The 15000-nt window shown below is 44.8% G+C and overlaps 1 protein-coding gene across 1 annotated transcript in view; it reads right to left on the bottom strand.

Moving 5' to 3' along the window:
• Nucleotides 1-6: 6 nt before the first annotated feature.
• The window catches only part of dysf (dysferlin, limb girdle muscular dystrophy 2B (autosomal recessive)), a 123112-nt gene continuing 108118 nt past the window's right edge, over nucleotides 7-15000 (bottom strand). The window contains exons 50-55 of the mRNA XM_056300182.1: nucleotides 13870-14011; nucleotides 9734-9833; nucleotides 7498-7670; nucleotides 7005-7114; nucleotides 6391-6538; nucleotides 7-5768 (exon numbers count right to left, since the gene is read on the bottom strand). Coding sequence (XP_056156157.1) covers nucleotides 5712-5768; nucleotides 6391-6538; nucleotides 7005-7114; nucleotides 7498-7670; nucleotides 9734-9833; nucleotides 13870-14011 — 730 coding nt within the window. The 3' untranslated portion in view covers nucleotides 7-5711. The remainder of the gene's footprint in view (nucleotides 5769-6390; nucleotides 6539-7004; nucleotides 7115-7497; nucleotides 7671-9733; nucleotides 9834-13869; nucleotides 14012-15000) is intronic.

Here is a 15000-nt window from a genome sequence, read left to right on the forward strand (position 1 = left end):
TGTGGATAGGAACTCAAATACACAATGATTTGAATACATTCAGTGTGTGTCACAAAGGTACATAAAACAACGTGTGTAATATTGCAAAGCTATCAGAACGAGAATTATTCTAATAATCACTGAGTACAATACGGGTCCAAGAACCGCTACTTTGGGATACCGGCACAGAGCTGATAGGATCACGGTACACGCTGGCACACCTCACAAAGACGGCATACAGTGTACTTCAGTACAAAGGCTGTCCTGTCACCGTGTACTGCGTTACTATCTTGAGTTGTTGAGATTTCTCCTCACCAACTGCATGCACAAAGGCTAAAGCTGTGCAGGTATTCTGCAATACAATCCATTTCTGCTCCGCATTCGGATTGAACAAGGAGGTTTTCCAGATTATATTGCAGACAAGGCATAAAGGGATGCTTATGGCAGAGATATGCAGAGAGGGCATTGCTTTTTATTTTGGCAAGAGGGATGGTGTAGAGATACGGCACACTTCTCAGGTATACAAACCTTCTTCCTTTAAATGTCCACTTTTCATTCAGCAAGCAAAGAAAACAAAGGTTTGTTTGAGCTTCTACGCTCACAGGGGACGTTGTACTAACTCAGGTCCAGTGGAAAGATCCTCCAGAGGTTCACCAACACTGGACCCACCCGGCATCAAACAGAGAAACCACGAAACTCTCTCGATCCGTTTATAGGGCCTCTCTCGAAAAAGGAAGCAGGTTGTTTTCAGAGAGCAAAATGTAAAGGGGGTCAATACTTGCAGACATTGCAGATAATATGGCTAACAACACAACACTCTGGTGGACTTCTGTAGCACGAGACCGAGTCCTGCAAGACTGGCTGATCTTGACAGCATCACATGATAAGGCATCTAAGAGTAGAACGGTGAAAAAAAATGCATTTTAAGTTTTGAAATGGGAATATCTGAGTGGAATAGAGCATTCTGGGTCAGGGCACTTCAGATGGAGCCAGTAGTTGGTTAGTGGACAGAAGTGCTTCCTAAAGCTAAAGGCACATTGCATTTACTGGCAACATCAATAAGAGAACAAATAAAACACAACAAAACACGACACTGACTGTTAGTCGGTGCTATAAAGGTCCCACGAACTATGCAAAGTCTCATGCAAAACGCAGTTTCACTCTTGTTGCCTCTTTTATTGCATTTAATTAACGTCTATTGAACATTTACTCCTTTACTGGATATGTATGTGTTTTATCTAAGTCCAACGAATGGCAGCGACATGAGCGAAGGTGTGTCACTGTCTACCAGCCAATGGGATTTCGATGCCCACATTCTCCTAAAAATGTCCGGCTACGATTGGCTGTCAGCCCGGTATAAATCCCGCCCTTCACAAAATCCCATCCGCCCTGCTTCAGCTCATTCAGTATATGTTAAACTGCGGATGTTTGCGGTGCGCTAAATGTCATTTCATGGGACCTTTAAAAGCCACTTAAGCAGTACAAAGACAACATGGGGCTTTTTGGAAAAAAAAAAAAAAACGACGGCTTGGCTGATTAGATTTCCAAACAATCTGGAGCACAGTCATTGTCTGAATTGAGTTTTATGTTTAAGGCATGTGGGGATTATGCCCGCATTATGTTTAAGGCTATCACGAATATATGATGTTTGCTAAAGACAGGCGCTCAAAAGTCAAGATATAAACAAATTCGATTCAATGAAAAAAAAAAGAAAGAAAACAGAATTGTAGTATCTTGTTAAGGAATACATCACTTCATCAAATCACCGTTTCACATTCATTCACAAGTACAGCAGATACTAGACACACACACACACATATATATATATAGTCCCTCCAGTGAGTTCTGGGTCTACCCTGGGGTCTCCTCCCATTTGGGCGTGCCTGGGAAACCTCCAAAGGAAGGCGCCCAGGAGGCATCCTAATCAGATGCTCGAACCACCTCAATTGGCTCCTTTCGACGTGAAGGAGCAGCGGCTCTACTCCAAGTTCCCTCCAGATGTGTGAGCTCCTCACCCTATCTCTAAGGCTGAGCCCAGACACCCTACAGAGGAAACTCAATTCAGCCGCTTGTATCCGGGATCTCACCATTTCAGTCACTAGCCAAAGCTCATCATCATAGGTGAGGATTGGAACGAAGATTGACTGGTAAATTGAGAGCTGTGCCTTCCGGCTCAGCTTCCTCTTCACCACCATAGTCCGGTACAATGTCCGCATTACTGCTGATGCTGCACCAATCTACCTTCGATTCAATGAAACCCCCCCCCCCCAAAAAAAAACTAGGTTGGAGTATCGGAGCATCTCGTTAAGGAAATATCACTTCATCAAAACCCAATCTCCCCATTTCACATTCATTCATAAGTACAGCAGATACTACACAATGCAGTATGTATGTATGTATGTATGTATGTATGTATGTATGTATGTATGTATGTATGTATGTATATATATATATATATATATATATATATATCAGGATGATATATATCAGTGGTTTTTCTTCTGAGCAGGCGCCTTATTAGAAACAGAAAAATCAGACCTCGCTAACGTGAGAGCCAACCACTCATTTACGCGGTAAACCATAAAAACAAAGTCACTTGCATTGCATCTCATGGCACAGCTCTCCCTCCGGAGTCGAACAGTTTTATAGCGGCTCTGGCTGGGGACGTCTGCCAGTCCTATAATGTAGATGCAATGCAAACATGCATATAACATACAATGACCCATACACACACACATGCTGTGACGATGACACATCGCTGTAAAAGCTAAAGAAAGCGTACGCAATCTTCATCCTTTAAAACATTTTCAGCCATTCAGAGGAATACGAAGTCACTTCCAACACTGCTGGCTTCATCCTTTTTTCCTCTGCAACTTTCATTTGCTGCCATTTTCCATCCCTCCATGTATAAATTGGCTACCTCCATCCAGGGCCGCTGAATGGTACAGATGAAAGCGACGCATATTGTAAATCAAGCCGGAGCCAAACGCTGGCGGCGCGCATTCAGAAAGCTTGAAAAAGTAAATATCGACAGGGAGTTCTTGATTTAACCTGATTTATCGTGTTAGGGAGGTTTACTTCTGAGGCTTTTTATGTCTTTGGCATGACTTATCAACTGCACTGGATCTAGTATGAATATTCCAGATTTTATTTTCCTGTGCGAATGGATATGACCCCCCGCTTAGCCCCACTACATTCGGCACCACTACTTTCCCAGGCGGTTTGCTCCAAATAAAGAGCTATTATTAGTCTTAGTCCGTTTTCCTGGTAAATACAAATTATACCAAACATGAAGAATCCTGAAGTGGGTTGAGAAGGGGTGAAAAATATGAAAACAGTAAAACGGAGAAGTTGAGCAGCCTTCATGCCTCTGTCACATTTTCACCCCCCTCTGTTTTATCCCTCGCTGTACGTCATCCTTTTTTTTTTTATTGACATTGATAAGCTCCGCTCGCGTTCCCTCATCCTGCCCCATTACTCCCACTGCCTCACACCCTCCTTCATACCAGAGCTCTCCCAGCCTCCATCTCCCAGCCAAGTCAATGACATCTATTTAAAGATCAAAGACCACCACACACACACACACACACACACACACACACACACTCCAGGAAATCCCGTAGAATCAGGGTGGATTAGTCTCCCTGCTCTAACCTTTCCTGTTCGTGTGTGTGTGTGTGTGTGTGTGTGTGTGTGTGTGTGTGTGTGTGTGTGTGTGTGTGTGTGTGTGTGTGGGCGTGTGTGTTGGCAAATATCAGCTCTGACCGACTCAGAGAGCAAAATAGATCTCTCTGTGAAAAGGCCCTTTGGTTGACACTGACCGTGACCCTGTCCTGACCTAAATACACATCAAACACACGCATAGTAGGCAAACAGGCAATCAGGCATTTCTACAGACAGAACAAACACATATACTCACACACACACACACACACACACACACACACACACAACTTAATTATGCCCACATGCACAGAGGAGAAGGCGTACACACACACACACGCACACGCACACGCACACACACACACACACACACACACACACACACACACACACACACACACACACACACACACACACACACACACACACACACACACATCTACATGCAGAGGAGGGGAATGGAATGGAAGCTGCATCAACAAGCAGACACACACACGACCCAGAAAACCACAAGTCCCGTTATTGGATTTCCTTTGATCAATTGGAGCACATTACTCAGTTGACTCTTGTTAAGTACACACATTATAACAAGGCCCCGGTGCTGTGCGTCTGCATGTGCATGTTTTGTTGGCGGCTATACTCTGTTTTGTATGTGTGTGTGTGTGTTACCCTGTACACGTACAGTATGCACGCATGTTAATGCTTGTGCATCTGCACACAGTATGCCTGTTGTTTTGTGTGGGTTCCCCTGAGTGTTTTTGTGCGCTGAGCGTATGATAATGACTCCCTTCTTTATCTTCCATCAAGTCATTACCATCTATTTTATCATTACCAGGTTTGAGTCTTCCGGTATGTGTACCTGAGTCAGCACCACATCTGTCCATCTACCTCAAAGTCGCTCTTCCAACACAGGGTGTCCCTGCTAACAATGGATTACCCATCTCCAAACCCCTGCTACCCGCCTCCCCCTCCCCCTCTGCTCTACCTGGAGTGAGAGATGGAAAGATGGAGTACATGTGAAGAAGTAAGGAAAAGTTTCACAGGACAGCATGAGAGAGGGATGCGGTGGATGGATGACAAAGGGGATTCAACAGAGAGATTGAAGGGTAACAGAGGAATGAGACAGAATGTGGGGGGGTAGACACGTGGGCTAACACACAAATGAAGAAACATCCATCCATCCATTATCCAAGCCGCTTATCTGAAGTCGAGTTGCGGAATGCTGGAGCCTATCCCAGCAGTCATTGGGCAGCAGGCGGGGAGACACCCTGGACAGGTCACAAGTCCATCACAGCCCCCCCCCCCCATACACACACACACCTAGGGACAATTTAGTACAGCGGATTCACCTGACCTACATATCTTTGGACTGTGGGAGGAAACCAGAGCCCCCGGAGGAAACCCAGGCAGACACAGAGAGAACATGCAAACTCCACAAAACATGAGAAAAAAACTAACAAACAAAGACACCTTGGCTAATGTCTGCAGACAACACAAAGGCTTTTGATTACAAATGTAGAGGTGCATGCAGTACAGTAATACTGTAACTTTGGATTTTTGTTAACGCATTACCAAGTAGCGGGAAAGACAAACTTCTCACATGCACATGCAAGCACACACACACACACACACAAACATACACACACACTAATGTATAATGTATGCAGATACCCCCTTTGATGCTTTAATCACTGAAAATAGACACAGTGCAGAGTGAAGTAGGGTTACTTCACGTGCTGATGCAAAACACACACAAACACACACACACCGCCCCAGATTGCTTGCCAGCAATATTGCTTATTAAGTCTATCTTTTTAAAGTGGTGTAGACTTGGCTAGAAAGCACAGTGTCAGACTACAAGTTCACAAGCTCAGCCCCTGTTCAGTCATCTGCCCCCACGCTTTGAAGAACTTCAGGAATATTCCAACTATAACGTACTCAAGTCCCGATCTCAACAAGACAAAACTGAAAATCACTGACTTTCACATCAGCTGTGATTCCACTTGCATTGTTATTTAAAAGTTGTTGTTATCATCATGCGTCCCTCCAGTGTACTTCATCCATTCTCATCACTCTGCTCCCTTCGCCAGTCCAAAAGGTCCCACCATCTTCATAGCAGCGTAGTTCTACAGGATGGAGAGAAAGAAAAAAGAAAATGAAGGTATTCTCCTTCACCACCTCACCATCTCCTCATTCTCTCTCTGTCGCTCTGTCTTTTTCCTCCCTCTCTCACATACACTATTTTACATCGTCCTCTTTTCTCCGCTCGTACAGACACAAATTATAAGTAGAAACATGCAGAACAAACACTTCTAATTCTCTCTCTTTCTCCCATACAGCCACACTGTATCTCACTCCCGTTCTCTCTCTCTCTCTGTCTCCCATTCAGCCACACTGTATCTCACCCCCATTCTCTCCCTCTCTCTCCCATTCAGCCACACTGTATCTCACTCCCGTTCTCTCTGTCTTGCTGTCTCTCTCCCATTCAGCCAGACTGTATCTCACTCCCGTTCTCGCTCTCTCTCTCTAGCTCTCTCTCTCTCGCTCGCTCTCTCTCTTTGAATCGATCTTGGTTCAATGATGGAAGTTGAACTCTTTTTGTACATGTTAATTTAAAGTAGTGACTATATCTGATGATGTCATTATTCATTGTTGAAGTTTTGTTTTCTTGTTAATTAAGAGCTGTTGTAAATTCAAATTCTCTCTCTCTCTGCTCTCGCACCCTAAACCCTAAACATGTAGACTTACCGGGAAGGAGTAGAGGAAGACTCCAAGGAAGAGGAAGATGAGGAACAGGAAGAGGAAGAGGATGATCAGCCACTTGAACCTCCTCCACAAGATGAACTTCAGGGTTTTATAAGGTGAGGAGAACCACAGAAAGGAGGTCTCTGGACGCCTGGGGGGGGAAGGGACAATATGAGATGAGATGCGAGGAAGAAGAGAGGTAAGGACAAGAGATGGCATGAGTAGAAGATGAAGGGGAAGGAGAAGTAAAAAAAAGTTGAGGGAAGAAGTAAGAGAGATGGAATGAGGGAGAGGCAAAGGAACAGTGGAAGTGAGCGGAGGAGTGAGAAAGAGTGACTGAATAAGAGAAAGGCAGAGGAGGAATAGGCAATTAAGTCTATTTTGTATTGGCAGTCATTTTTTGCATGTTTGCATTTATATTTCTGTAATTGTAAGTTGGCTTTTGCATGCGTGCATTGTGTATTTGCTGCTTTTATGCCTTTTCGCCTGTGTACCTTTCTGTGTAAAATGTTATGTGTGTGTTTGCATGTGTGTATGTTTGTTTGAGTGTGTGTGTGTGTGTGTGTGTGTGTGTGTGTGTGTGTGTGTGTGTGTGTGTGTGGGGTTATATAACTGACTTTGGTTCTTCCAGATGAGGATTCATGTTGGGCTCATCTCTCCCCAGACCTGCTGGTCTCTCCTCCTGCTCCTGCTCAGACACTATCTCCAGCGACATCTCCAACTTCCCCTGGTGACACATATACGGAAACAGAGACAGACAAACAAAAAGAGGTATAGAGAGAAAAGAAGACAGCCCAAAAAAGAGAGAAATAGAGTGACACAAAGTCAGAGACAGAATAGTGGGAATAGAAACAGACAGACAAACAGACAAACAGTGTGAGGTGTGGGGAGAAGGACAGAGAGAGAGAGAGAGAGAGAGAGAGAGAGAGAGAGAGAGAGAGAGAGAGAGAGAGAGAGAGAGAGAGAGAGAGAGAGAGAGAGCGAGACAGAGACAGAGACAGAGAGAATAAGGGTAAGAAAGAACCATGGGAATTGAGACTGAGTTTGTGAAAAACCACTAAAAACTGTGTGTGTGCATGTGTGTGTGTGTGTGTGTGTGTGTGTGCTCACAGCGAGAATCTTTTCTCCGTTCTGCTCGCAGGTGCAGGGCCACCATCCTTTCACGGTCTTCTGTTCAAACAGCGAGACCAGTCTGTCTGCTGGCTGGTTCAGCAGCTCCAGGCCGCACTTCTCTGGCGACTTGGCTGGACGCAGCATGTGATTCAGGTCCATCTCAAGGTGACCTGGATGGATAGAGGAGAGAGAACAGGTGAGCGCTAAGTCATCATCACACCTAAAACGTTCAGGGTGCATAGACCCTCAAAAACAGACACTCGGACATCATTTCGTCCACTGCATTGCTGATGGGACATAACTCAGACTAGTGTTGCATGGGGACAGTTTGGTTTTAAAGAAAAAGCTTTGTGAGGATGACCAGACAGTACAGGTAGCCTAATACTGTTTGCAGTGTTTTTTTTGCACCCCCCCCCTTTTCTCCCCAATTGTATCCGGCCAATTACCCCACTCTTCTGAGCCGTCCCGGTCGCTGTTCCACCCCCTCTGTTGATACGGGGACAGGCCTCCTCCAATACATGTGCAATTGCCGGCCGCTTCCTTTCACCTGACAGTGAGGAGTTTCGCTAGGGGGACGTAGCACGTGGGAGGATCACGCTATTCTCCCAGTCCCCCCCCGAACAGGCACCCTGATCGACCAGAGTAGGCGCTAGTGCAGCGACCAGGACACATACCCACATCCAACTTCCCACCCACAAACATGGCCAATTGTGTCCGTAGGGACTCCTGACCAAGCCAGAGGTAACACGGGGATTCGAACTGGTGATCTCGGTGTTGGTAGGCAACGGAAAAGACTGCTATGCTACCCGTAGGCCCCTTTTTGCAGTGTTTATAACCATATGGTGGGAACTTCTTGATTGCCGTTTTGGAGCTGCAACAAATAACTGGTTTATTCTGCTATTATCCTCATCCTCTAAATTCATTCGTTTTCCTTATCATGTTTAAAGTTTTCCTGTGTTGATCACGTCCACTTGACTTCATTTTTATCATTCATCTTATTTTGTCTTGGCTATATCCTATCATCTGCTGCTACAAAAATTCAATCTTCCCCATGGGAAAATTGAAATAATACCCTAATCAAATCTGATGTAATCTAATGCAACCGGATGTTAGCTAATATAATGTAATCATTACATTGGATTAGATTTATATCTGTACACGCACGCACACACACACATGCACACACATCGTCGGAGCTGTGTAAGTGTTATTATACCCTGCATAAACCGTCTAATTGGCAATTTCTGTTGTTCAGTCAGTTCAAGGTTTAAACTGGAAGAAGGCCACCGGGAAATGAACTAAAATTGTCTGACGGATTGAAGAACAGAGAGAGCGTTTCACATGGAAATGTTTAAAGAAAAATATATCCATCAATCATTACCTCTAAGAAAGAGATTAAAACTGGGGTTTTTCCTTCCTTAAAGCGGGAGCCGAGTGTTGCAATGCGAGCGCAGGCCCATAAGAGAGTCGTTACAACAACGCAGCTGAGCCATGCGAGCTCTGACGGAAACAGTGGGTGCACACGTTTTATTTATAACTCCCCAGCATTCAAACGCACCTCCAAAACAGTCAGCTGAATAAATTATGTGCCACAAGTGATGGAGAAATTGAAAAATGGAGCTCGATGGCAAATGGACAGATAAGATGGCCAAGATCTGTGAATTCCTAATCATCGTTCTTGCGTGCTGCAAACACACATCCCAACATACATCCCCATTCTTCTCGGAGAAGGAAAATAAAGATGAAATGAGACAGAGGAGGACTGACGGAGGAAGGGAAGGGTGGTCAGTTACTTTGAGGAATGGGGCCTGGCGAGGAAAAGGAAGGAATTTGACAGCTGCACTCTCAAAAAGAGAGAAAAAGGAAAACATGCCACTCCTCTTTTTTGGGGGGGAATTCTGCCAACATGGTGGAAATCTTATAGCAGCAATTACAGACAAACGTTGCCACAGTAGTCCATATATACAGCACACATAAGGTATGCAGACCGTATCGAAAGCAGTGACGGAGGTGTAACTAGCTCTGGAGGTAAGAATAGTAACGCAGTGTCACACTCCCCTGACCCCATGAGGGGCGCTGTGTTCTCACTCTCACCGCTTCACAGGGACTCAAGAGGGCGGGGTTAGCAGAGGGTGACAAGATATGTGGATGGAGATACTGGCAAAATGAAATGTGCACGCACGCACGCACGCACACACACACACACACACACACACAGTGCAGTTGTTTTTACCGAGGTAATCGTCAAAGGAGAACTTGTCGTTGTCCCAGATCTGGATGGTGATTTTCGGGGGGATCTTAGTCTCTGCCTTGTCCATGCTCCAGAAATGTTCCTACAGAAAGAAAACAAAATCAATGAAAAGAAAGTAACAGGCACACACACAAAAACAACGAAACGAAGAAAGAAGGACCACATGTTTTTGAGTTGGACTCCATTCCCAACAAATTCTTATTCTAAAAGAAATTCCTCCTTTTCAGATATTTACACGTTCACCCTTTAACTCCAAATACAGTGCCTACCAAAAGGCGTGGTAAAATACTACACCTCACAGGGCCCAAACAAGTTTTCTGGACTCGAAAAGACTCAATGGAGCTGGGACAACAGTGAGAATGTGAGGAGGAGAAGAGGAAACATGGGATGAGTGATGTGTGCAGAGAGGACAGCTCCTCTTGGGAGTAGCACTGGGATGTTATTGTACATCTCTCACACCAGTAACAGTTTCTACGACTTAGTGTGTGTTTGTTCATATGTGTGTGTCTTTGTATGTGGGTGCATTTGCATACATGTTTGTGTGTGCAAGCATGCATAAGATGTATGTGTTTGGACGCCCAAGCACGAGTGTGTGAGTGTGTATATTCTTTGCAAGCTTGCATACATTTTTATGGATTTGTGTTTTTTATGTTGTTGTTGTTGTTGTCATAGTGTGTGTGTCTGTGTGTGTGTGTATTATCATTATCTAATTTCACTCTGGACATTTCACACCAGACCACCAGACAGTATCTTATCCCATCTCACCTCTCTGCCAATGGGCTTAACTCTTGAGCTGACACACCTCGACACTGAATTCTCTCTCTCACCCTGTCCACCCTCTTCTCTCTGTCCCCACTGTGTTGTCTTTTTGGTCCTTTTGGTTTATGCCGGTAAAAAAGGACACATAAGATTTGATTTGGAAATTATTAAAATAATAAAATTCACTGGATTGCACTAAGCTACATCTGTCTTCTCGGGCGAAAGGATTGGAAAAGAGGAGAGACGGGTGAAGTAGAAGGGAGGAGACATGAAGACAGCCTTGTCGTGTAGACAGATGTAGCTCACTGGATCATCACCTTTGATTAAACATGTTTAAAAATCACTTTTTCCCCTCCCTCCCTCCCTCCGGAGTTAAAATGATAGATAGACTCCCCGATGCAGTCTGTGTAATGACTTCACAATGACCCTCTACATCAGCGTCTAAATTCACGCCATGCTCTCACACTTCATACTGTAACTACACACACAAACACTAAGTAAACACCAGATCTGTGTGTGTGTGTGTGTGTGTGTGTCTTAGGGTGGCGACCATATCTTCATATGCTCCTGAGTAAGTAAGCATAACAAAATGTCTTCTTGTTACTGCATGCGCATATATGGAAGTGCATGTGTGCACCAGCAAGAGTGCACTGATGTAGATTTAAAAGTTTGTGTGTGTGTGTGCATGTATGTGTATGTATGTGTGTATGTATGTATGTATGTATGTATGTATGTATGTATGTATGTATGTATGTATGTATGTATGTATGTATGTATGTATGTATGTATGTATGTATGTATGTGTATGTGTGTATGTATGTATGTGTGTGTGTGTGTGTGTGTTGGGGGGGGGGTATGTGATGGAGTACTTCGAGCAAGAGAGTGTGTGTGACCAGACAAACTGAGTGCAAGTGTGTGAACCAGTTTGTGCATGTACAGTGCACCCGGAAAGTATTCACACCCCTTCACTTTCCCCACATTTTGTTATGTTACAGCCTTATTCCAGAATGGATTAAATTCCTTTTTTTTCTCATCAATCTACACACAATACCCCATAATGACAAAGTGAAAAAGGTTTTGTAGAAATTTTTGCAAATTTATTAAAAATAAAAAACTGAAATATTGTACGTACATAAGTATTCACACCCTTTGCTATGACACTCAAAATTGAGCTCAGGTTCATCCTGTTTCCACTGATCATCCTTGAGATGTTTCTACATCTTGATTGAAGTCCACCTGTAGTAGATTCAATTGATTGGACATGATTTTGAAAGGCACACACCTGTCTATATAAGGTCCCACTGTTGACAGTGCATGTCAGAGCAGAAACCAAGCCATGAAGTCAAAGGAATTGTCTGTGGACCTCCGAGACAGGATTGTATCGAGGCACAGATTTGGGGAAGGGTACAAAAAAATGTCTACAGCTTTGAAGGTCCCGAAGAGCATAGTGGTCTCCATAATTTGTAAATGGAAGAAGTTTGGATCCACTAGGACTCTTCCTAGAGCTGGCCGCCCAGCCAAACTGAGCAATCAGGGGAGAAGGGCCTTGGTCAGGGAGGTGACCAAGAATCCGATGGTCACTCTGACAGAGCTCCAGCGTTCCTCTGTGGAGATGGGAGAACCTTCCAGAAGGACAACCATCTCTGCAGCACTCCACCAATCAGGCCTTTATGGTAGAGTGGCCAGATGGAAGCCTCTGCTCAGTAAAAGGCACATGACAGCCCGCTTGGAGTTTGCCAGAAAGCAGCTAAAGGACCCTCAGACCATGAGAAACAAGATTCTCTGGTCTGATGAAACCAAGATTGAACTCTTTGGCCTGAATGCCAAATGTCACGTCTGGAGGAAACCAGGCACCTCTCATCACCTTGCTAATACCATCCCTACAGTGAAGCATGGTGGTGGCAGCATCATGCTGTGGGGATGTTTTTCAGCGGCAGGAACTGGGAAACTAGTTAGGATCGAGGGAAAGATGATTGGAGCAAAGTACAGAGAGATCCTTGATGAAAACCTGCTCCAGAGCGCTCAGGACCTCAGACTGGGGCGAAGGTTTACCTTTCAACACGACAACGACCCTAAGCACACAGCCAAGACAATGAAGGAGTGGCTTCGGGACAAGTCTGTGAATGTCCTTGAGTTGCCCAGCCAGAGCCCAGACTTGAATCCCATTGAACATCTCCGGAAAGACCTGAAAATAGCTGTGCAGCGACGCTCCCCATCTAACCTTACAGAGCCGGAGAGGCTCTGCAGAGATAATATAGCTATGCCAAGCTTGTAGCTTCATACCCAAGAAGACCTGAGGCTGTAATCGCTGCCAAGGGTGCCTCAACCAAGTACTGAGTAAAGGGTGTGAATACTTATGTACATGCAATATTTCAGTTTTTTATTTTTAATAAATTTGCAAAAATTTCTACAAAACCTTTTTCGCTTTGTCATTATGGGGGTATTGTATGTAAATTGATGAGAAAAAAAGGAATTTAATCCTTTTTGGAATAAGGCTGTAACATAACAAAATGTGGGGAAAGTGAAGGGGTGTGAATACTTTCTGGATGCACTGTATGTGTTAATGTGTGTTTGGTTTATGCAGCGTGTGTGTGTGTGTGTGTGTTCAAATGCTTGACGCACTTTATCCATGGACACTGTCCAAAACTATTAAGTTATCACAAGGCAGCTGTCAAATAGCTTGGGCGGGACACTGTGGTTGTGTAGAGGTGTGTGTGTGTGTGTGTGTATACCACTAATATCTGGGATCTAACAATATCAATCACCTTCCTTTTAGTAGCCAGCGTGCTAAATACAAAATACTGTTCTGTCATCTCCTTCATATCCTTAATCCATCTCTCTCTCTTTCTGTAGCTCCCACTTCCTCTCTCCTCACCTCTCTTCCTTCTTCTTTATTTGCACACCTTTTCGATCCTATTAGGGGCCAACTCCTCTTTGACGGTACCTTCTTGGAACACAAAGCTGATTTTCTATCTATCTATCTTCTATCCATCTTCCAATTTTTATCTGTGAGGGCCATTTCAACCTTTGTCCTGATTTTCTCTCACTGTATCTATCACTCTTCTGTTTTTTCCTCTCCTCTCACTAATCTCCCTCTCTCTCTAAGGGGAATGGCTGTTCCTGTATTTTCCATGCACAATTGATAGGAACACCGTTTTTTCCTTAAGCACTTTCTTTTTCTGTTACCCCAGTCGTTTACTTTCCTCCCCCCTTCTCCTCCTCCCTGTTTTTCCTCTTTCTCCTTATCATTCCCTTGGCAGAACCACTCAAAGGCTTGAGAACGGAACGATTAACATGGAAAAATAAAGGTTTAGGACACGTGACCCCTCACCTCCTCCCCTCCCTTTCTCCTTTCCTACCTTCTTATTGATGGTGCAGAGCTGTTCAGCCGGCAGATAGTGAAATGGAAACATGAATCTGTAGTTGAAGTTTCCCTCTCCGCCAAGGGAGCGATAGTGGACGTCCGTCTTCTGCTTGTTGCCCTCATGTCCGTGGAGCCAGCTGAGATGGCAAAGGAATAAAAACGTATTGAAGCAAGTCATCCCATCTAAACCAGCAGCCCTCAATTATCGGCTGTCACTGGAAAACCCCTGCTGTTCCTTCCAGACGCAACCATCCGTCTAATGTTCACATGTGTATTAACAGACGTTTTTCACAAATACAGCTGACGTACTTCCCCTCTGACTTAGTAGGGTAAAGATTAGCTTTCCTCATCGCTTGCAATTAAAAGGTTGACTTCCAGGGGCGTCCGGGTAGCGTAGCGGTCTATTCCATTGCCTAGCAACACAGGGATCGCCGGTTTGAATCCCCGTGTTACCTCCGGCTTGGTCGGGCATCCCTACAGACACAATTGGCCGTGTCTGCGGGTGGGAAGCCGGATGTGGGTATGTGTCCCGGTCACTGCACTAGCGCCTCCTCTGGTCGGTCGGGGCGCCTGTTCGGGAGGGCAGGGGAACTGGGGGGAATAGCATGATCCTCTCACACGCTACGTCCCCCTGGTGAAACCCCTCATCGTCAGATGAAAAGAAGCTGCTGGCGACTCCACATGTATCGGAGGAGGCATGTGGTAGTCTGCAGCCCTCTCCGGATCGGCAGAGGGGGTGGAGCAGCAACCGGGACGGCTTGGAAGGGTGGGTGGGGTAATTGGCCGGATACAATTGGGGAAAAAAAAAGTTGACTTCCTGTCGCCTTCGATTCTGTCTGTGATGACTTGTTTTTTGTCAACAAAGAGTCATCACAATACAGTTAACACAATACAGGTGTTGTCATTGACAAATCGTTATATTTCTGGTGTCAGATGACTGCACAACTGTAAAAAAAATTATTTGTTCAAGGGTAACAAAATGCTAACTGGCTAACCAGGGCTAATGTTAATTTCAGGGCCGTTAGCATTTTGTGACCCTCAATCAAATAATTTTTTTTATAGTTGTGCACTCATCTGACAACACAAACATAAACATACGTCACTGACAACACCTGTCGCCTGTCAC

Source organism: Lampris incognitus, chromosome 20 (assembly GCF_029633865.1).
Source record: "Lampris incognitus isolate fLamInc1 chromosome 20, fLamInc1.hap2, whole genome shotgun sequence".
Lineage (NCBI taxonomy): Eukaryota > Metazoa > Chordata > Actinopteri > Lampriformes > Lampridae > Lampris > Lampris incognitus.